Here is a 20,510-nt window from a genome sequence, read left to right on the forward strand (position 1 = left end):
TCGGCATTCTCCAGTCTGGGCCAGTTGACTTTCTCTCAGACAGCAGCCCTGAGCCCACTACGCCCTGCTTAGAGGCCTGGCCTGACAGCTCTCTACTGCCTTCCAAGTTCAAGGCCTTCCACCACTCTCTTCTTCCTCTCTGCTACTCTTTCCCTCTGCTCCAGCTCACCTGGGCTATTCCCTGGGCCCCAGAGAGTCCCCACACTGTCTTATCTCCACACCTCCTCATACTGTTCCATCCCCCGACTCCCAGCCACAACCTCAGCCTCTACCTGTCAAAGTTGTATCCTTCAGATGCCGCTCAAATGCAGCTAATTCCAGGAAAGCTCTTATGCCCTCCCTCTCTTGGCTATAGGCTGATACCCTCCTGCCTCCTTCTTAACCCACCTTAGCCAGTAGTCACTAGTCATACAGGATGGTATGTGCCTTGAAGGCAGGCGTAGTGAGACTCTCTTCTGTTTGGCCTTTGTGGTTCTTGCACGTAGGTCCCGCTCGGTAATCCTTGCTGGATCAAAGTGAATGGCATCAGACTAGCTGATATGCCATCTCTATAAAGTCTCTCAGAGAAATGAGGGGGCTGTGATTGTGATATGGCGACCGTTGATGGCAAGACACTCGGGATCCCTGCTGTATAGATGAGGCTTGTTTTGTAAATGGGAGATTCCCTTATCTGTGACATCGCCTGTTTGTTTTTCCCTCAGTGTTAATACTCTGAAGGGTCAGGAAATAGGAAACAACCCTATTAAGTATGAGATTCTGAGGGCTCAGTCCGCAGCTGACAGCACGAGCGGAGCTGCAAGATAATGGAGGCTGATACCGGTTCCAGCCAATTCTTCTCGCCTTTGCAAAGCACCGAATGACAGGCAGATTTCTCAGCTCCAAGCAGGTCGTCGCGTTCAGATGATAAATGTGTCCCTGGACAGAAGAGCTTGTTGAGTGATATTTACCAGGGTCTCTGTGAAGGGCCCTCAGCTCCCAAGGGAGCATTTTAAGTCTTCAGCTGCTCACCCTGTCGACTGACGCCCGTGGGGTGGCGAGAGGAATAAAACCTCGCTCCTGCTCTGCAACAGGATGGAAGCCATGGTGATTTGTTTAGGTGCTTGGAAGTTTCCTGGTTCCTCTTGTTTCCTGTATACATCCCCTCCCTCCCCTAGTCAAACCCCAGCAGAGAGAGACTTGGAATGTGTGAGACACTTAGAGCCTTAGAGGGGGAGGGGCGGGGAGGTCAGGTCTGGCTCTACCACTTAGTGCTCCTTGGCCAAGTTCCTCAGCTTCTCCAGACCTCAGTCTCCTCAGAAATAAAGTGGAGATGAGGAGAACTGCCTCACGGGCTTGTTGGACAGATAGGATTAATTCTGTGTAAAAATACTTTGCATGTTGTAAAATGCTCTCCAGTATAGGCATTCATTCAGCAGTTCCTCTTTGCGTACCTGCTGTATGCTGGGCACTGTGCTGGGTTTGAAGGGTCATGTCCGGATTGTGTGGCTGGGAAGAAAGGCAGGCTAATAATGCCTTTACCAGCCATCAGTGTGGTTCTGGGACGAAGGACAGCAGCTGGCTCAGAAATCATACCTCTCTGCCGCCCTTGAAGACTGCCCCAATCCTGACACTTCTCTGGGGCTCTGGCTCCTGGGATCCTCTCCCAGTGATGGGACGTTTGCGTGACCTTCTGCAAGGAACACGGCTGAGTCGGAATCTGGTTCCTGATGCCAGGTTCTCCAGAGGAACAGATAGGGCACGTGCGCGCACACACACAGAGACACATGCATACATGCATGGAAGTTTATTGTGAGGAATTGGCTCACACCGTTATGAAGGCTGGGAAGTCCCAGATCTGTTGTGGGCGAGCTGGACACGCAGGAGAGCCGGTGATGTAAGTTCCAATCTGTCCACATCTGAAGGGGGAGGAGACCCGTGTCCCAGCTCAAAGGCAGGTAGGCAGGCAGGGAGTGCTCTCTTACTCCCCCTTTTTGTTCTATTCAGGCCCTCAGTGGATTGAATGGGGCCCACCCACATGGGGAGGGCAGTTTGCTTTCCTCAGTCTACAGGTTCCAATGTTAATCTCTCAGAAACGCCCTCACAGCCACACCTAGGATAACGTTTCACCAAATGTCTGGGCACCCCAGGGCCCAGTCAAGTTGACACATAAAATGGACATCTCACCAGGGCTGACGTTCACTTAGAGCCTTCAGGTTTACTAAGCAGATTCACACGCTGTGTCTCATTTGGCTCTGTGATGACCCGGTGAGGGGGTCATTCCCCTTCTCTGTCCTGTAATCCTGATGCCACGGGCTCACCAGCCGAGCCATTTGAGGCAGGCCATGCTCACCTTAAATCCAAATCTCAATGCGCCGAACCTTTTCCCTCTGGGCAGCAGGAAGTCTGTTCCTTTCCAGATCCCACTTCTCCAGCATGTGAGTGGCTTACGTTGCTGGTCTGTGCGTCTGTCCTCTGCCTCCACTGCCCTGGCGCTCTCCACTCTTCCCCTCTGCTCCTTAGGCAGCAGGAGACTTTAAACAAAGTTGCCACATGGGTTGGGTGTCGTCTGTGGGCCAGACATCACTCAGGATTTCCACAAAGTCTGCATGTAATCAGGATAATGAAGGAAGACGGGGCTCCACATAGAGGTCTGCCCTCGCTGAGCCTCAGCCTCGGTTGACTGGGATGCGGTGAGGACCGGGGGAGGCCAGCGCCCCCTCAGACACCTTCGTGACCATGTCATCATGTCTGTCTTGGCCTCACAGGGCCACAGGACACAGCTTTTATGTTTAATATGCCCTGTTATTTTAATCATACTGATGAATCAGGGCACTTCTGGGTACTTCTGTTTATTTAAAATCCATTGTGAGATGTTCTTTTACAGTCTGTCACAGGGGAAATATAAATTTATTAATTCAAAAATTATAACACCCTCATGCTGAGCTTGGAAATGGGCTCCAGTCAGCAATGTTTCTCAAGCCTACATTTCAAAGTCCCCCTCTGCCTGGCATTGCAGCCACTCGTGTGCATGTTTGTCTCGTCTGGAAAAATGCCTTTGGGGGCTGCGTGTGCCCCCACCTGACGCGGTGCCTGGCACAGGTAGGTGCTTAATTACTGCTTCTGGGCTGGAACGGACTGGGGCTCCTGCCACACAGCACACTCACCCAAGCTCTGCGCTGGCGGAGCGCCTGGCTCGCAGTCAGGACACAGCAAATGGTGATTGAGCACCCGGTCTGTGTCGGGCACACGCTGGATGCAGGGAGTGCAGCCTGGGTGCCGGCCCAGCCCTTTCCTGCAGTGGGTTCACAGGGGATGCAACCAGCGGAGTGCGACACGAGTGGGCAGGGCGCAGGCTGCGGGGAGCAGGAGGGGCTGCAGGGAGCAGGAGGGGGACACGGGACATGGGGAGCAGGAGGGGACTCAGGAGGTGCCGCGCTGGGCTGCGCTGGGTGCTAGACTGACGGGGCCTCGGAGCAGGCTTGCAGCAGTGCTCAGCGCCCTTTCTCTGCCATTTCCCCACAGGGCCTGTGCCAGCAGTGAGACAGAGAGTGAAGCCGGAGACATCATGGACCAGCAGTTTGAGGAGATGAACAACAGGCTCAACTCGGTCACCGACCCCACTGGCTTTCTTCGGATGGTTCGCCGCAACAACCTCTTTAACAGGTATGTGTGGCCCCGCCTCCTGGGCTGGTGCCAGGCAGGGCGGCCCGGCAGCATGGATAGTGTGCTTTCGGGGGATGCTCCTTCTGGCTGCTTGGGCTTCTGGCTGGGATGTGAGTCTGCAGGAGCGAGCGTGGTACTCCCGGGCCCCCGGTCTCCGGGCCCTGGGCGTCACAGCAGCCCCTCCGGGTGAGGGGAGGAAGCGGTAGCAGGCTTGATGTGACAGTCCGCCTTGGCTGGGACAGGAGGCCCAGGGGACGGTCGGCTGCTTCTTCGTGTGACCTCGGAGCTGATTTCCCAGACACCAGGCAGAAGCTACACAGAGTGGCTTCACATAGTTCTTTGCCAGCTTTTGCCAGTAACTCACGGCCAGGCCCCTGTGTTGACCTTCCTGGCCTGAGACTGAAGGAGGCCTGGAAGAGTGGATGCCAGCATTGCTGGCGGGAGAGCCCGTCCAGACCCAGGCCCCATCTCTCCGTTACTTGACCAGATAGACCTCAGCGGCTCCGAGATGGGTCAGGGTTGAAATTGCCAACCAGCACACCCCTGCGCCTTTTCACTGGGGGTGACAGCCGAGCTGCGTCCAGATAAACAGGGGCAGGCGGTTGGGGTTGAGGGGCACCTGTCCCGCTGTCATTTGGTTGCCTGGCAACAACCTGGGAGTCACATTTGGAGAGACCTTTCCAGAAAGCCATCCCAGACTCTCTGAGGTCCCTGCCTTTGGAGGGCAGCAGGTTGAGCCAGGCACGCAGGAGGGAGTGACTGTGCTCTGGGTGGAGGCAGCCTCTGCCGGGCTGCCCTGTGTGGGGCGCATTGTGTGCCCCGTCTGCTCCTACTTCAGGCCCTGGTTTCCTCTCATTATTGTGCTGTCACGGTGACAGACGTGTGTTTACTTTCCCAGAGGCTATCCGAATGGGACGGGAGCCAGGAGCTGGGGCTGTAGGAAGTGGCAACTTGGTTGAAAGGATGCCAGAACCTCAGTCTGGTTCACCCCCAGCTCCCTCTTCGGCCCTGCCCCCTTTGCAGGTGTCCCTCGTGGCTTTAATTTTGTGAAGGGACAGGACCATGTGCGAGGAGGTGGGTGATTCTTGACTCTGCCTGCTGCTGTGATCCATGGCTGTGAACTAGGGCGCGAAGAGCTTGGGGCTCAGGTCTGGCCTTGTTGCGTGCCAGCTGTGGGACCCTAGGCAGGTGACTTCACCACTGTCAGCCTGTTCCTCGTTGTTGAAGTGGGAACAAGCCTCCTACTTTTCAGGGTTCCTTTAACTTGGGAATTGAGGAGCTAATGTATGAACAACACACGACAGGCTTCCTAATGCACATGTACTCGTGGCGACTTTCTACTGTTTTAGGTGTGAAGGACAGTGCTAAACTTGGATTCTTACGATAATGTGGGTGGATAAACTTTAGAAGGGATGAAATTTGTATGCACCTGTGGAACAGGTGTTGACCACCATGGGTTGCAGCCTCACCCACCCTTTTTCTTCCTGTCCCGCCTCATGTCCTTTGCTCGCAAGAGAGAGAGAGCCAGCGGCAGGCCAGCAGGCATCCATGGCCAGCCTCATCACAGGCGTGCCTGCAGCCAGGAGCCCCTCCTCTAGGGCCTCGGGTGCTAAGGCAAGAAAGGGGTCAAACCAGGTGTACCCAGGATCCTAGCTTATCACCCCTGGATGGTAGGTGGTGTGAATTTTGGATCATGGAGTTGCTTGCTTTGGGAAAATGTTTGTTGTCTTTCTGAGCAGCTCTGAGGTAGGTCCAGTGAGCACAATACCATGGATTAGTTCATTGGTTCATTTAAACAATGCGGTCTGTGCCCAGGGCCAGGCTGAGGACTGGGCCAGCCCTGAGGCTGGGAGGGGGCAGCAAGGCCTGCAGCACGGGAGCCTGGACCTCGCTGCCTGGCTGCTCTGTGCCCAGCTCCCTCATCAGGGCCTGACCTGCTCGAAGCCTCAGGCCTGCCCTCAGGAAAACAAAGGGGTTAGAAGTGGTCTCTGCACACCTTTCCAATCCTGACCTTCTAGAGACTTCTGAGGGCAGATCAGATGAGGGGAAACAGGCTGCATTCTTTCAGCTTCAGTGCAGGGAGCCAAAGGCCTAGGACAGTTGCCATGCTGTGTGCTCTCTGCTGTTTCCCGACAAGCCCAGGAAGAGGGGTCTCTGGCCTCCATCCTTCCAAGTGACCCACAGAGGCCAAGGTATCCTTGTCGGTTAGGTTGGTGTGGGCCCTTGCAAACTTCCAGCCCATCCTCGAGTCTCGCAGCTGAGGGGCACGCACAGGCTGGGAGGGTGGAGACCTGCCCCCGCAGCAGGTGCAAAGTTGGGTTTCAGGTCCCACCTCCCAGCTGCCCTGCCCTGCATGGGGTCCCAGGCAGGCCTTCCTTGCTGCCTCTTCGTGACCAGGAGGTGGGCTAGTTTGTCACTGGCTGAGACAGCAGAGCGCTTGTCCCTGGAGCCCACAGAGGTGAAGTGGAAGCAGCCGTGTGCGTAGCAGCACCAGCTCCCCTCTGCAGGGCCCTCCAGCCCCGTGATTCATGGGCTGCTTGGTTCTTTTGTTCCAGGCAGTTTGCTGGACTGATTTGGCAATGAGGCTGCTGCAGCAGAGGCAAGTCAAGTGAGACTTGGCCTTAGAATTCTCTTTCTCCCCCTCTTTCTTTCTCTCTCTCTCTCTCTCTCTCTCTCCCCCTCCCCCCACTGCACAGCTAGCTTGGTCTTTGTTCTTGAGGTCTCCACAACCACTATTTTTATTCTTGCCTGTGCACTTTGGCAGAAAACACAGTTGCATGTCGAGCCCAGGGAAGGCACTTCTAGTGAGGAAATGAGCAGTCTTCTCTTGTTTAGCACCTGACCCTGGGTGCCCCCACTGGGCAAAGCAGCAGCCCCCAGAGAGGGCTCTACCCCTCATCCTGCAGAATGCTTGGGAAGTTATGCTGAGGGCTGGAAGGCCAGTGCATTGTGTGTGTGTGTGTGTGTGTGTGTGTGTGTGTGTGTGTGTGTGTCTGTCTGTCTGTCTGTCTGTCTGAGTGTCTGAACCTGGGGGCAGTCAGCAGATCACATTTGCTGCAGAAAAGAGGAAGAGGAACAGGACAGGTTTTCAGCTGCACCTGGATTCTGGGTCCTAGGGCTGTGCCTTGGCATTGCAGGTGCGCCCAGCCGGGATCAATTAGGACCAGAATCCCAGAGAAATGTTCTGACTTCTGTTGCCACCACTGGTGCAACATGCATGCTAGGTCTTTACTTTTTCACTTTATGGCAGTATGTGTGATATGGTGCAGAAAGGGGCTTTCCTGTTGCCCAGACATCAGTGGCTAGAGCCAAAGCAGAGGGCAATGAAGTGTCAGGGCTCCCCATTCTAGAGAGGGGGCCAGAGCCCTCCCTCAGCTTTGCAGCTTCCAGCTAGCACCCCAGCCACACACACACTGAAAAGAAGACTGGGTGGGCGAATCGGCAAGTGAGCCTCCTTGGCCTGGTCGGGGTCCTCCAAGAGTCAGTGACCAAGACTGGGGGTCCTGCAGGAAGAGAAGGAGGCACCGCCACCCTGTGGGACTAGCCTCCCGTGACCGGGCAGGAGAGAAGAGACCAAAGAGAGGGGCTGCCATGGTGTGGTCTGGGTGCCCACGCCTAGTGTGGCACAGAGGCGTGCCTTCCCAATGGGCGGTTCACATGGGCTCAGCGACAGAGCTAGCATTAGGATCTGTGTCTGGCCATCTCCCAAGACAGTGCTGTAGCTCCCAGATCCCCACCCATCTAATGCTCCTGCCAGATGATCACTCAGCCTTTGCTTGAACTCCTCCAGTGAGAGGGAGCTCACCACCTCCTGAGGTGGTGCATTCTGTCTTTGGACAACACTGACTAATACAGCTCTGGGGTTCTTTATAAACAAGTGAGTGAGACTCCACAGGTTTGTGGGGGGACAGGCTTGGACCCACAAATCACCCATGGGTGCAAGGCCCTTTGGAAAGGGGGTTTCTGTGTTAGCATCAGCTGGTCAGGCCACCACACACAGGATCCTCTTCTCTCCATCCTTGAGCACATAATAAGCCCGTCCCCCCATGACTGCCCAGCTTGGGCCCTGAATGGGGTCAGCAGGCAAAGCCTGTGCAAGGCTGGCCTGGGCATCAGGCTTTTCCAAGGCGACTGTCCCCAGGCTTGGCCATGGAGCCGTATGCACATTGAACAAAGAGCGGAGTGGGCAGCGGCTGTGGTTTCTGCAGGAGGGCAGTCCCAGGCCCCTTGGTGGTACGTGTGTCACGGCCCTTGACCACCGTTCCCAGGAGAGCCCAAGAGCAAGAGAAGAGAAGCCTCGTGCAGCCCAGATTCATCCCTGGGCTTGAGAGGAGTTGGCATCACTGGCAGAGCAGGGGTCTCTGCCTGAGCCCACCTCCCGAGGAGGGACCAGACCAGTGAGCCAGGTGCTTGGTGATTAGGTAGGTGAGCAGGCAGAAAGCACCGACAGCTTATTGAATAAGTACTTAAAATGCAGCACTTGACAGCCTTCATCTCCCCGAGGAGACAACCCTTCATGTGAGGATGTTCATGGCGGAGAGTCACTGAATGCTATCAGAGTCCTTTTTTTTTTTTTTTAATTGAGGCATCTCTGGCTGCTTGAATATAATGGATTTGCCAATTAGTCTTTCCACTGGTACCTTAAAACCCAGGTACTTGTTCAAATCTCAGGCCAGCCAGCCCCTGTTCCCTCAGAAGATGCAGTTCAGAGCCCCAGAGGGGATTTTGGAGCATCCAGGTCAGGGCTGGGGGTGGGAAGGAGGGAACCCAAGTGGTTTCACAGGCAGCAGGTGCCCATGGAACAGGAGCTCAGCTCTGTCTGCCAGGGCTGCTCCCAGCTCCTTGGCTGTGAGGCAGGAGGCCCCCCTGAGAAAGGTGGGGAGCTCTCGAGGAGTGGAGGCAGGATTCCCCCCCCCAGGCCCGGGACCCTGCTGCTGTGAGCACAGAGAGGAAGCCTCCTGAACTGGCCACTGAAAAGTGAAAACATGATAAAGGCCTCAGAGAAGGTGAGGAGCCAGGTGCCTGGGCAAAGCGGCCGCACCTAGAACGAGCTCAGCGCTGTGGCGGGAGGCCTCCTCCTTCTCCTGGCCCTGTGCAGCCTGACCTGGGTGCGCCCCGCGCACAGACGGCCTGGAGTGCAGCGCTCAGTGCAGCGTCTGCCATCCTGGGTGACGAGGCACTCCAGACGAGGGTTCAGGGCCTGAGGCTGTGGCAGCGCTGGGCCTTGGGCTCCCCAGCCCCCTGTTGCCTGACTGCCTTGCCAGCGGGGCCCTGCCCATGACCTGGGCCTTAGGTGAGATGCTTAACCTAGAGTCTCTGTTTACTCAGCTGTGACAGTGGAGGTGCTGGGGGTGCGGATGAGACCTGCCTGATGGGAGGATTCCAGTGATGGCCCCAGGTCAGCCCGGCCTGGCCCACCCCAGGAGAGGCCCCCTGTCCCATGGTTCTCTCCTGTCCTCTCCCTCCAGTTGCCCTAAAGATGCCAGACGTGCCCCGGTGAGTGCTCCTGGCTCAGCTCACTCTGCAGCCCTGTCAGATGGGAAGGACCCGAGTGCCTGGCGGGGAACTGAGCACAGAGGGGAGGACTCGGGAAAGGTGGGAAAGGAGAAGACCCTCCAAGGCGCAGGAGGGTAGCCTGCGAGGCAGGCATCCCTGCTTCTCAGCACCTGGAAGAGCAAAGCAGGCTCCTCGGTCAGCTCGCCTGTCATGCTTTCATGAAACGCCCCTTTCCTCGCTGCTCCCCTGTATTCTGCCTGGTCCCTGCCCCTCCTCAGACAAGGGAGGCCTGTTCCCAGTCCCGCCTCTGGGTGGAAGTGCGTGCAGAGCCCTGTGAAGTCCTTGCGAATCTCTGGGATGCACCAAGCTTAGGTTTGGGCTCCTCCCTCTGTGCCAAGAGACAGGCGGGACGGGCGGGATCTCTGGTCCATGCTGGCTGCCACCACCCCTGGGGTCTTCAGCCTGGGTGGGGTCCCTCCCTTAGTCTCACCTGAGGGGGGCTGAGCCCTTGCTCCTCCATGTCTGCTGCTCTCCTCGCTCTCCATCTTTGACTGTGAAAGCTGAGAAAACTGTGTGTGTGTTGGGGTGGGTCCCCCGTGGGTCCCCCCCCACACTGACTCTGCACGTGACCTCACTCCTCTCCTCAGCAGACAGGGCAACCAGCTTGTGCTGAGTGCGGCAGTTCGGGCCGAGACTTCCAAGCGCACATCCCCCAGGTGTCCCACGGCCTCCCCAGACGCCCTGTAGGCGCCCGCCCGCCCCAGACAGGGCCTCGGTGTGGGGCGCATCAGCGTGTGAGCCCGAGCAAGTCCCAGCGCACAGGGTCTTCTGCAGGCCCAGGCAGTTATAAATCCCCCTGCTTGGGGAATAGATCTCTTCATCCCTGCAGGGAGATTCATGAGCTGCAAGTGCTACCCAGACCGCCTGGCTTTTGTCATCATTCCGGAGACATAAACTACCCCGATGCCTCTGCCCTGCCCTGCCCTGGAGCGCTCCACATATCACCTCTGTAGTTCTGCGTCTTGCTGGTGCAGAGACCAGGCGGCTCCCCCCTTGCCTGCCTGCCTCCCGTCTCTCTGGATGCGTGCTCAGTCCCTCCGTTTCCCATTACCACACAGATGGCCGAGCCGCAGAGAAAACGAATATTTCTCCAGAAGTAGATTAATAAACATCATCTGAGGAATGAGCTGGTAAAGACCACGATGTGGTGTGAGAAAATCCTCTCTGCTGAGAGCTGGACTGTCAGTTAGACTGATGGGATCCCTGGCAATAAATGGAGGCCTCAAGGAAAGCGAGCCAGCGCCCCCTGCTGGAGCCGCATGGCGGAGCAGCTGGAAGTCCCGGGAGCCCGGCCCTCCTTCCTGCTCCCACGAAATCTGGGAGAGGCCTCCCGCTGTCAACGTCACCTTTGTGGACCCAGCAGCGGGGAGGGCAGGGATCGAGGCAAGTGCAGGTTGCTCAGTGTGTCCTGAATGCTGGGAGGACACAATAAAACCCCTCCCTCCCCGGCAGGTGGGAGGCCTGACCCAGGCTCTTGGTCTCTCTGATCTGTAGAAGAGGAACCTCCCCACCTCCTAGGGTCCTGAGAGCGAGATGTGGGTGTGGCAGGCTTGGCAGGAGCCTGAATAGGGGCCCAGCTCCTCCTGCGGCTCACCCTCTTGCCACAGGGAAATGTTTCCACCCTGTCAAAGCACCATCCTCTCATCTGCGTCCAGATTGCCCAGGCAGAGGGAAGTCAGCCAGGCTGAAAGGGTCCGCAGAAATCAGAGCAGTGCCATCACCGAGGCCCCACCCCGTGGCCGTGCTTCTGCAGTGTGATGGATGCACTGGGCCGTGGCGACAATGCCAGGAAGGAGGACAGCAGGGAGCGGACCATCCCACACATCCGCTCACACCTGTCAACCACTCCGGCCCGGGGCTCAGAGCCCAGGGGGCCGCGGCCGCTTGGCTGTGACTCTGAATCCCGACCACAGGGATGTGCATTGGCGACGCCGATTTTCCAGACAGATCGCAGCGCCAGAGGGCTGTGCTCACGCTCTGCCGCCGACACGGGCAAGCTCTGGGAGGGCTCTAGGGCTGTGGCCAGCGGAGTGGTTAAAAGAGCCACCACAGTTTTGATGGCTTCCTAGAGTGAGTAGATTTTTGATTTTTTAAAACTAGAAGAGACCTGCAAGGCATTTAGTCTACCCCTTTCGTTTTACAAGCAAGGAAAAGTGGGGAGCAGAGAAGTGACATGCCTTGGCAGAGTCACACGGCGGCAGCTGTGTTGTCCGGGAACGTACCCCCGGCTCAGGGAAGGAGCTTGACCGCTCGGCTCCTCTGAAATATGGCGCATCTTTGTACAGATCTCCGGGCAGGCGCACCCCTGTGAGAGCCGCTGTAGGTCACTGTGAATGTTGTAGAAAAAACAGGAGCAACACACACAGGGAGCTTGTTGATTGCAGTCTGTCCAAGGCAGCTCTGTGGAGGTGAGGAAACCACTGCTCGCTACTGTGACCCTGGTGGGTCCTAGCCTGAGGCCCGGCGCCACCCCCCACAGCCCCCGGAAGCATACAGATGCCCAGAGAGAGTGTCCCTGGAAACCTCTGCCAAGCACCATGTGCCGCAACCGGCCGTGTGTTTAGCAGCCCTGACCAAGGACATCGACTGGCTTCCCACCTGAACTGGCTGGGGGTGAGGGCACTGAATCCCCCTCTGGTCCCAGCCCTGGAGACCAGCAGGAGGCCTTCCTCTGATGAGCCCTGCAAGGAATCGGCCTGGGGGAGGAGCTTTCTGTTCAGGCAGGCCTGGTGCTGAAGGGGGTGGGCCGGCCGCAGCAGCGCAAGCCCAGAGGCCAGCCACCCTGCCGCCTCACCTCTCCAGCCCGCAGCCCCACCCTCCATACATTTGCCCCCCAACACTCTGCCCCAAGCACCCCAGTGCTCCATTCCCAACGCTGCTGCCTCCCTCTGCGCTGTTCCCTGGGCTTGGAACGGCCTTCCCCTCCTTGTCCACAGGCAGTCTAACTCCAAATCGTCCCCTGTGCCCACGGCAAATGGTCCTCTCCCAGAAAGCCCTCCCTCGGCTCTTCCTGACCAGCAGCTAGTCAGGGTCTTATGCCCCAGACCCCTGCTGGCGCTCGTCCCTTCCCTACATACAGCCCAGTGCCGGGACCCATGGGTCAGCCCCTCTGTGGACCCACGTGCCTGGCACATCGCGGGGTAGTGATGCGTATGGAGTGGGTTAGCATTGTTGGGCCCCTTTAGATGCCTCTGGCACTTCATGGGTTCAATAAAAAGGCACCCCAGCCCACTCCCACCCTCCTGCCCAGGGCTTCTCACTCATTGTCCCATCAGCTGAGACTCCCAACACCTTTCAGGTTCTGGATGCTTTGCAGCCATCCTCCCCTATCTGACACTCTCTGCAGCATTTTCCCTTTTTGCAGATGCAAAAAGTGAGGCCCAGAGGGCGAGAGACTTTCCCCAGGCTGGGACCCGTGCCCACAGGTCTGTCCATCGCACAGCTCCCCACCCCCTCCTGCCTTCCCTGTGCAGCTTGGTCATGCTGGTCTCCTTGTACCAGGGGCGCTCGGGATGTGGAGCTGGGTCTCTTTCTCCAGTAGGAGCTATTTAGTTTAGGGCCTTGGGGTTTGTGGAGCGCCCCATCGGTCCCTGTTAGGACTTGTGGCTACACCGTTGTCTGGGAAAATGGCACTCCCTGGATGTCTGTGGCCAGATTAATCAGACTCAGGTGCTTCAAGTGGAGTTACAAGCCCACAGTCCAGGAGACACATGTCTAAGGAGTGAAGTGAGGGGTGTGTGGGGCAGGGTGCCGCAGTCCTGCCACCCCCCCGTGCTGTTCTGGTGGCAGCCCGGGCTCCCCAGGCTGCAAGCGCACACAGGCCGTGTGTAGGAGCACACGGTGCCATGACAGACACTGCGCGTCACTCCAGCACATCTCTGGAGGGCAGTTTGGTGCTCTCTCCTTCAGGGGAGCAATGCTCTTTGCCATGTATTCCAGGGAATTAAGTGAGCCTCTGAGTGTCACTGCAGGGTTATCTGTGCTTCACTGGCTCTGATGGCAAAGACATGCCACAGCCCCAGTCGCTTGTAATTACATGCTTTCTGAGTGAGGGTGATGTAGGAGCGGCCATGAGTGGGCTCGCAGGCCCTCCGAGCCCCCTCCATTTTCTTCTCTTGCAGGAGCAGGGTAGGGGCTGAGGGTGCCCACAGCCTGACTTGGCACGACCCTAGGATTTAGAAGCGGGACATTGCTGAGAACAGCGTAAAGGGCGGGGGAAGGCCAGGGACAGAAGCCATGCCTCAAAAATGCAAACGCATCTTTCAGATTGTTTCTCTAGATGGTCATGGATCCTGGCCTGGCCCAGGAGGGAAAGCTGCGTTCTGCTTTTCCTTAGGTAACGACCACAGAGCTGCCACTGCCAGCTGCCCAGAGTACTTACTTGGCCATGTGTCTGGTGTGAGACCTGGTCTCTGCCTTAAGGTCCTTGAGTGCATAGCAGAAACTCCAGAACTGTGCACAATGTCTGGATCAAGGTTGAAAGACCACTGACTGTCCGATAGTCATGTGGAGACCGTCACCAGAGGCTGTGCTGAGGCCACGCTAGCCACGCCGAGGGGCTGGCTCAGAAAGACTCGTGGGGGCAGCCTGGTCCTTGCAGTAGAGATGGCTTTGTTTCCCTACCTGCCGTCCCTTCTGCTCACCTGTGCCGTTTGTCCTCTCTTGGTCCCCAGGGCCTGCGTCAGTGCCTGGCAGGTAGGCAGCGCTCAGGAAACATTTTCTCAATGCATCAGTGACTCAGTGGATGTTGTCGGCCTGTGTTGGGAGTGTGAAACTTGGGGTCCTTGGGGTTGAAAATACCACCTGTACTAATAAAATTTTGCCTGAAACTTTGGAACATAAATTAAAAAGGAAAACAAAACGCTGCAGCTGCGCCTGAGCTGACCACCCCCCCATGCGGGGCCCCGGGCTGTGTTGGGGCTCCGGTGGGGGACGGAGGCTGACCTGAGCCCAGGTTGGGGCCAACAGGATCCTCGTTGGCCCCAACAAGGCCAACGCCCTGGACATTAGTTGGTCTTGGGGCACCGTCTTCTGAGCAGTTTGGTGGCTGCCCCGATTCTCATGGTCCTCATGTCTGCCTGCCCAGTCGCACCACACAAGGGTGTAATTAAATCCTTCGAAGAGCACTTCAGGACATTTGATTACGCAGAAAAACTCCATAGCCATGTAAGCTGCTGTGTGCAGCTGGTCCGCCCTGTGGTGTCTGTCAGTGCTCACTGTGCTGTGAACAGTACCTGAGGGGGAGGGGGTGAGGCCAGAGGGAGGGAGGCCGGCGCGTCCTGCTGGGTGGCCTCCCAGCTCCCTCCTCCAGGAACAGGAACGGATCCTGTGCCCGATGTCACCCCCGTCCTTCTCTCCCCAGGAGCTGCCAGAGCATGACCAGCCTGGTCAGCAACGCCACGTCGCCCGTCAAGGACGGGACCTCCTCTCTTCCCAGGAGGCAGAGCTCGTTCGCCAGGCCGCCGCTCCGCGCTCTGTACGACCTGCTCGTGGCACCCATGGAAGGGGTAAGTGCCCAGCCCAGGGCTCCTTGGCGTCAGGACGCATCACTTCCCGCTCAGCACCCCCACACGCCCCAGACAAAAAACAGGCTCCTGAGACAGAAGAGGTTTTCCAGACATGGGGCTTCTCCGTCCAACTTCTCAGTCAGCGTCCGGAAGCCCAAGTGGACGTGTGTTCTGGGTTGGCTGCTGGTTAGTGGATGGGCCCTGAGCTCCAAGTGGGCAGATCCGGGTTCAGGTCCCAGCCCGGCTCCTTACTGGCCGGCTGGTCAGTTTGGCCTCTGTGACCTCAGGTGCAAATGAGACGCTGCTCCTTCCCACCTTGCTCATCAGACTTGGGCACACCTGGGGGCGCAGGGCTGCACGCATCTCCCCTATCTCCTCAGCAGTCAGCGCTCCCCCGCCCACTGCTCATCTGAGGGTCTCGCCTGAGCAGCTTCAAGCCCAGTGCTGCTTCCTGGTGAGAACAGACCCTTGGCCTCTGCCCTTGTCAGGACTCACTCCACCACAGGGTCCAGCGGCAGAGACGCCCTCGCACTTGTGATTTCTCGAGAAGGTTGAGCGCGGCTACTGACAGGTTTCTGTGGCCCTAGTCTTTGCACATCACTTTTCAATCCAGACGTGGCTATGTAACTGGCGGGAGGGTGTGGGGGGAGGGCTGCCAAAGGGCTCAGGGATCTTGTGAATCTGAATGGTGAACCCATCAGATGCTTTTGTACGCGACTGTGCATTAGTCAGCTCTGGCTGCTGTAACAAAATGCTGCCGACTGGGGCTTAAACAACCGACATTTATTTCTCACAGTTCTGGAGGCTGGAAGTCCCAGATTCTTGGTGGGAGACCTCTTCTTGGCTTGATAACAGCTACTTTGACACGTGTCCTCACGTGATGGAGAGAAAGAGACAGAGAGACAGGGAGAGCAAGCACACTCAGGTCTCCTCCTCTTCTTCTAAGGACACTAATCCCATCATGGAGGTCCTGCCCTCATGACCTCATCTAAACTGAATTATCTCCCCAAGGTCCCACCTCCAAATACCATCACACTGGGGGCCTAGGGCATGAACATATAAATTTGGGGGGAACACAAGCATCCAGTTCATAACAGGCCCCTAGGAAAGCCCAGGTACCTGCAGCAAGTGGAGGCTGTGCTCCTGGGAGGGCCCAGCTCTCAGCTGGGGAGGGTGGGGATTGACGGGCCCTCAGGGAGCCAGCCTGTGTGTCCCTCCTAGCAGCTCCCCACAGCCAGGTGGGAGCTTCGTCTCACAGGTGTTGGAGCGGCCCATCAGCAGCTCTCTTCCACTTTAGCCGACCGACAGAGGTGAGGTGCATCCTCAAGGTGTCCTCACCTTGACAGTGATCCCTTCACCCTCAGGAAATGCCAGTGCATCTCCTGGCGTGGCCTTCCCAGGATGTGTGTCAACTTGCCTAATATTTTTCAGGAGGCTGCATTGCCTGGTGGTGCCCTCTGGACTTCCCTCACTCAGGGACACGGGGGTGGAGGGAAGCACAGAGCCTCTAGGAGCTGGAAGCCTGGACTCGTGTCTAGCACTGCCTTTTCCTGGCTAGGTGAACTTGGCCAAGCTGGTACCCCTCCTTGAGTACCTGTGTCCTCATTAGAAATTGAGGATGATGCCACCAAACAGAGCCATCTCTGTGTCCCTAGCAGCTGGCACGGGGCCTGGTGCATGTTGGCACTCAGTAAAGTTTATAGATCCCACGTGGTCCAGAGCTGCATTTGGTTTTTGGGTCTAGTCTGGATACAAAGCAGAAGACCCAAGGCAGAAGTCAGCTAATGGGTTTTCTGTGGCCGCTCTTTTGTGGCAGCTGGGAGCTTTCCAAGAGGTTATCAAGCAGAAGGAAGGGGCTGGGCCTGCCCTGGAGCCGTTTGGAGTCTGTGAGCCCCCGACCCTGTCAACCAGCCTGGTGCTGGTTCCGGCTTACTTCTGGGTAGATCCCAAGTCCAGTGACGTGCCTGCAGGGGACCCACACCTGAGCGTTGTTTGTTTCGCTGGTTGACACCGCCCCTTTTGGCCAGGGAAGGGGTTCTTCCCTTGTATCAAAGACAGAAATCCTCGGGGTGGAGAGCAGCGGGAAGAGACTGGGGGCGGAGAGAGGCAACCCCTCCCTCCATCCACTGCAGCGTTTCCACCAGGAGAGAGGCTGCTACAGCCACGAGTCATCCTTGAAGGGGTCCCATGAGTTCATAAACTCTGCCCTGTGTTTTTTAGACAGTTTTTCTCTCTGAGGACTTTCCCCTATGACTTGAAAAATATAAACGTGCCAGTGGGATTAGTGATTGCTTGTGTCTGGACATCTGTGCTCCTCCAGGGGTGCCGGGAGGGGGAAGATTTATGGACTCGAGCCCCAAACGAGTTAGAACAGCGATCGAAGTCATGTCTTTATACAGTTGACTAAGGAAGGAAACTCCGCCACCCCCGCCACGCGCGTGCCGGCATCCTGAGGCTGCGGCGGCCCCTCCGTGCTCGGGAACTGCACGTGTGAACGGGTGTGACCCTCGGGTGCGTCTCGTCTTGAAGTGAGGCATTTAGTTTGAAAGCATTTAGTTCCTGATATTTAGTCCTTTTGTGACTGAGGAGTTTGAACACAGTGAAGGAGTTAGGCTGCCTCAAGAGAGATGTGGAGTAAAACCTTTCAGAGGTTGTTAAAGTAAATGATCAGGGCAAGAGCTTTTCCTTGGCTGACTAATGGGACTCACTGCGGTTCAGTGAAACCACTTCACCGAAGAGCTGAGATCTAATCAGGAGTTCCTTCCCTCCCCATTTCATCCCCTCATTCACGTGTTTATTGACACGTGCCAGGCACAGCCGGGCGCACACCGGGCACAGAGGAGACTGGGGGCGGGGGCGGTTTGCCGGGTATGGTGCTCATGGACTGTGCTCCGGCTCAGCGCACTGCCCGGTGGAGGAGGAGGACGACTGCTGGTTCCCGCCCTGCTCCGGAGGCCACTAGAGGGCGATACGGCACCATCCACTGCTCCCGCCGCTGTCAGCTGCCAGACAGAGCCAGGCCTTCTCCACGTTTTCAATGAAAATACAAATCAAAACCGAAAGTCCAGGATTATGAATTACTGACACTTCAAGACTAAAACGATTAGCCTCTTCACATGGGACGTATAATTATTTGAACAACTGCCTTTGTTTAGCCGCAGTCCTGTTGCTAAGGGACTAGGTCAGACGGTATGAAAAGTGGAACAGAATAATATTTTACCGCAGGCTTGCACCAGGACTTGATTTAATTTAGCTGAAGGGAAACACTGCTGTGGCTCTTTCCTGGAAGCACGCTGTCCTTTGCTGTCAGGACGGGTGAGCATGTCCAGTTATCACTGAGGGGGCCCCGTTCCATCTGCACATGAGCCATCATCAAACATTAAGTCAAATCCTGTCTCAGACCCAAAGGAGAAAATGTCACCAAAGTGGCACGTGCTAGTGTGAGAGAGACCAGGACCTGGTTTGTGTCCGTGGCATTCGTTGTTCGTCACCGTGGAGTGAAGGGTAGTAACCCGTGCCCGAGCCTCGACTCGCCACAGGGACACGCAGAACCACGCGCCCCCAGGGCTGCTCCACGTGAAGCGCAGGCCCCGAATTACCCCTCAGTTTGCAGACGGGGCTTCGTCCAAAGCCAGAAGCTGCTAGCATTAAGGACCCAGGTGTAGAGTCTAAAATTCCCCTAGGATTTGGTCAAATCACTCTTTAAATGTGATTTAACAAGTCCCTGGGCTTGTTCTAGTTATAGTCTCTGTCATCCTTATAATTATTTCCATTTATTTAAATTCCCTGTTTGCTAAGTTTACAGTCGTCAAAGCCAAGATGATAGGACAGGTAGGAGGAGTGAATGACTCTGGTCAGAAGGAACAGTCCCCTTCGTCCACCTCTGCTCTTGACTAAAGAAGCCTCCAGGCTAAGCGGAGTCATCTGGGTCAGGACCCCAGAAACTGACTTAAAACTTGCCGTTCACATAGGTTAGGTTGGTAAACTGCCTTCCTAGACACCAGAGCTCCAGGATGGCCCAGGACCTCTCCTCTGAGAACTCGAGGTAGGGGTCTGGCTCTGCCAGGGGCTTGGCCAGGAGGAGAGCTTGGCTCTGGCAGGGTCGTGACTGTGATGTCTGCTCTGGGGGAAGGGGACTCTTGTAAAGCGGTGTGATAACCTAGCTTATCCTTACCCGGTAGATGAGACCGACTGGTCAGGCGCCTGGTTTTGTAAATAGACTGGAGGCTTTGGAGGTCGTCTTCGAAGGCTTGTCACACAACAGTCCAACCTTGACTCCAGAGTGTGGAGGGGGGAGAAGGCCCGCGAGATGGGTACCGCCAGGCTGTCTGATTTCTGATTGGCACTCTGTGGTAACATTCACATGGATAGGACAGACGTCACCCAAGGACTGCAAGTGTCACCACAGCTGATTAGGAGAAGGAAAAACGGAGGCAACGACTCGCAAGCTGTCTGGACTGCTGAAGCAGTGGTGAGAGCACCAGACCAATCAGCGAGCTCCTGCCAGGCAAGCGGTGTTCTCACCTGGGTCAGGGCCCCTTGGGTAGATTCGAGCTGATGTTCAACTGCCCCCGTCTCAGCCTGACCCCAGTAGGTTCTAGGGGAGCCAAGGCACGCCTTCCACTGAGGGCGTGTGGGCTCGTTTTCACCAGTCCAGCCACAGAGAGGCCTCTGTGTGTGAGCAGACCCCTGGGCTGATTTGGCTGAGACTGGACCCTGGGTGGCCGGCAGGCCCCTCTGGCTCTGGTTGGCCACCGGTCATGCATCTCCCGTAGCCAGATTCCTCTGGTTTGCCCCTTCTCAGAATCTCCAGGCAAACCAGTGGTTTGTTTTTTGTTGTTCAGAGAGGACAGTTGAGTGGGTCGAATTTGGACTTTTGCATTTCTGGTTGGAGTACAGTATCTACAATCCTGGTAGCTCTTAGTCATGGATTCAGGGTTTTTTTCTGAACAGCTTTGATATTTACTGAGACTGATACAACCATCCATGACACCAAGATTTCTCAGAAGTGTCACATAAAAGGTTTCTCTACCTTAAAAAGTTCTGTTTGATCAATTCACTCAATCAAAAATATAAGTCAGGGGCTTCCCTGGTGGCGCAGTGGTTGAGAGTCCGCCTGCCGATGCAGGGGACATGGGTTCGTGCCCCGGTCCGGGAAGATCCCACAGGCCGCGGAGCGGCTGGGCCCGTGAGCCATGGCTGCTGAGCCTGTGCGTCCGGAACCTGTGCTCCGCAATGGGAGAGGCCACAACAGTGAGAGGCCCGCGTACCGCAAAAAAAAAAAAGAAAAAGAAAAAATATATATATACACATATGTCAGGAAAAAAATCCTAAGCCCTGTACATGGTTCTGGGGTATCCAGATTCCCAGCAGTCAGTTCTTTGCTTCTGGAATCCTTGTTGTACACAGTGAAGTCCATTTCATCCGAAATCTAATCTGCCGGAAAGTTCATGGACCCAGGAATTTTCTTGCCCTCCCCTGTGGTGATCAGGGGTGTTCATTCTCTGGCCTGTGATGCTGCGAGGCTCTGAGAGGCCTCCTGTCCTTCCTTGAAAACGGAACTCCCCGCATATGGGGGCTGCAGGCTGCTCCTCTGAACCGTGGTGCTGTGCACGGAGCACGTAGTGCTTAAGCCAAAGTTAGGACGCATGCAACATCACGTTTGATATCGGGGCTTTCCAAATGGTTCAGCACCCCCCGGTCACCATGAGTGTATGTGGGAGATCCCATTGACCAAAATGGTGATCGAATCAGAGTTCACCACCCAGGCAAACACTTGGGACCCGTGGGGGTTGCCTGGGGGAA

The 20,510-nt window shown here is 56.5% G+C and overlaps 1 protein-coding gene across 3 annotated transcripts in view; it reads left to right on the forward strand.

Annotated features, from left to right (window-relative positions):
• TTC28 (tetratricopeptide repeat domain 28) overlaps nt 1-20,510 on the forward strand; it is a 587,392-nt gene that overhangs the window by 545,833 nt on the left and 21,049 nt on the right. For all 3 annotated transcript variants that reach the window (XM_024120941.3, XM_028480238.2, XM_028480239.2), the window contains 2 exons: nt 3,502-3,642; nt 14,561-14,705. In XM_024120941.3, coding sequence (XP_023976709.1) covers nt 3,502-3,642; nt 14,561-14,705 — 286 coding nt within the window. The remainder of the gene's footprint in view (nt 1-3,501; nt 3,643-14,560; nt 14,706-20,510) is intronic.

This window comes from Physeter macrocephalus, chromosome 19 (genome assembly GCF_002837175.3).
Source record: "Physeter macrocephalus isolate SW-GA chromosome 19, ASM283717v5, whole genome shotgun sequence".
NCBI classification, from domain to species: Eukaryota; Metazoa; Chordata; class Mammalia; order Artiodactyla; family Physeteridae; genus Physeter; species Physeter macrocephalus.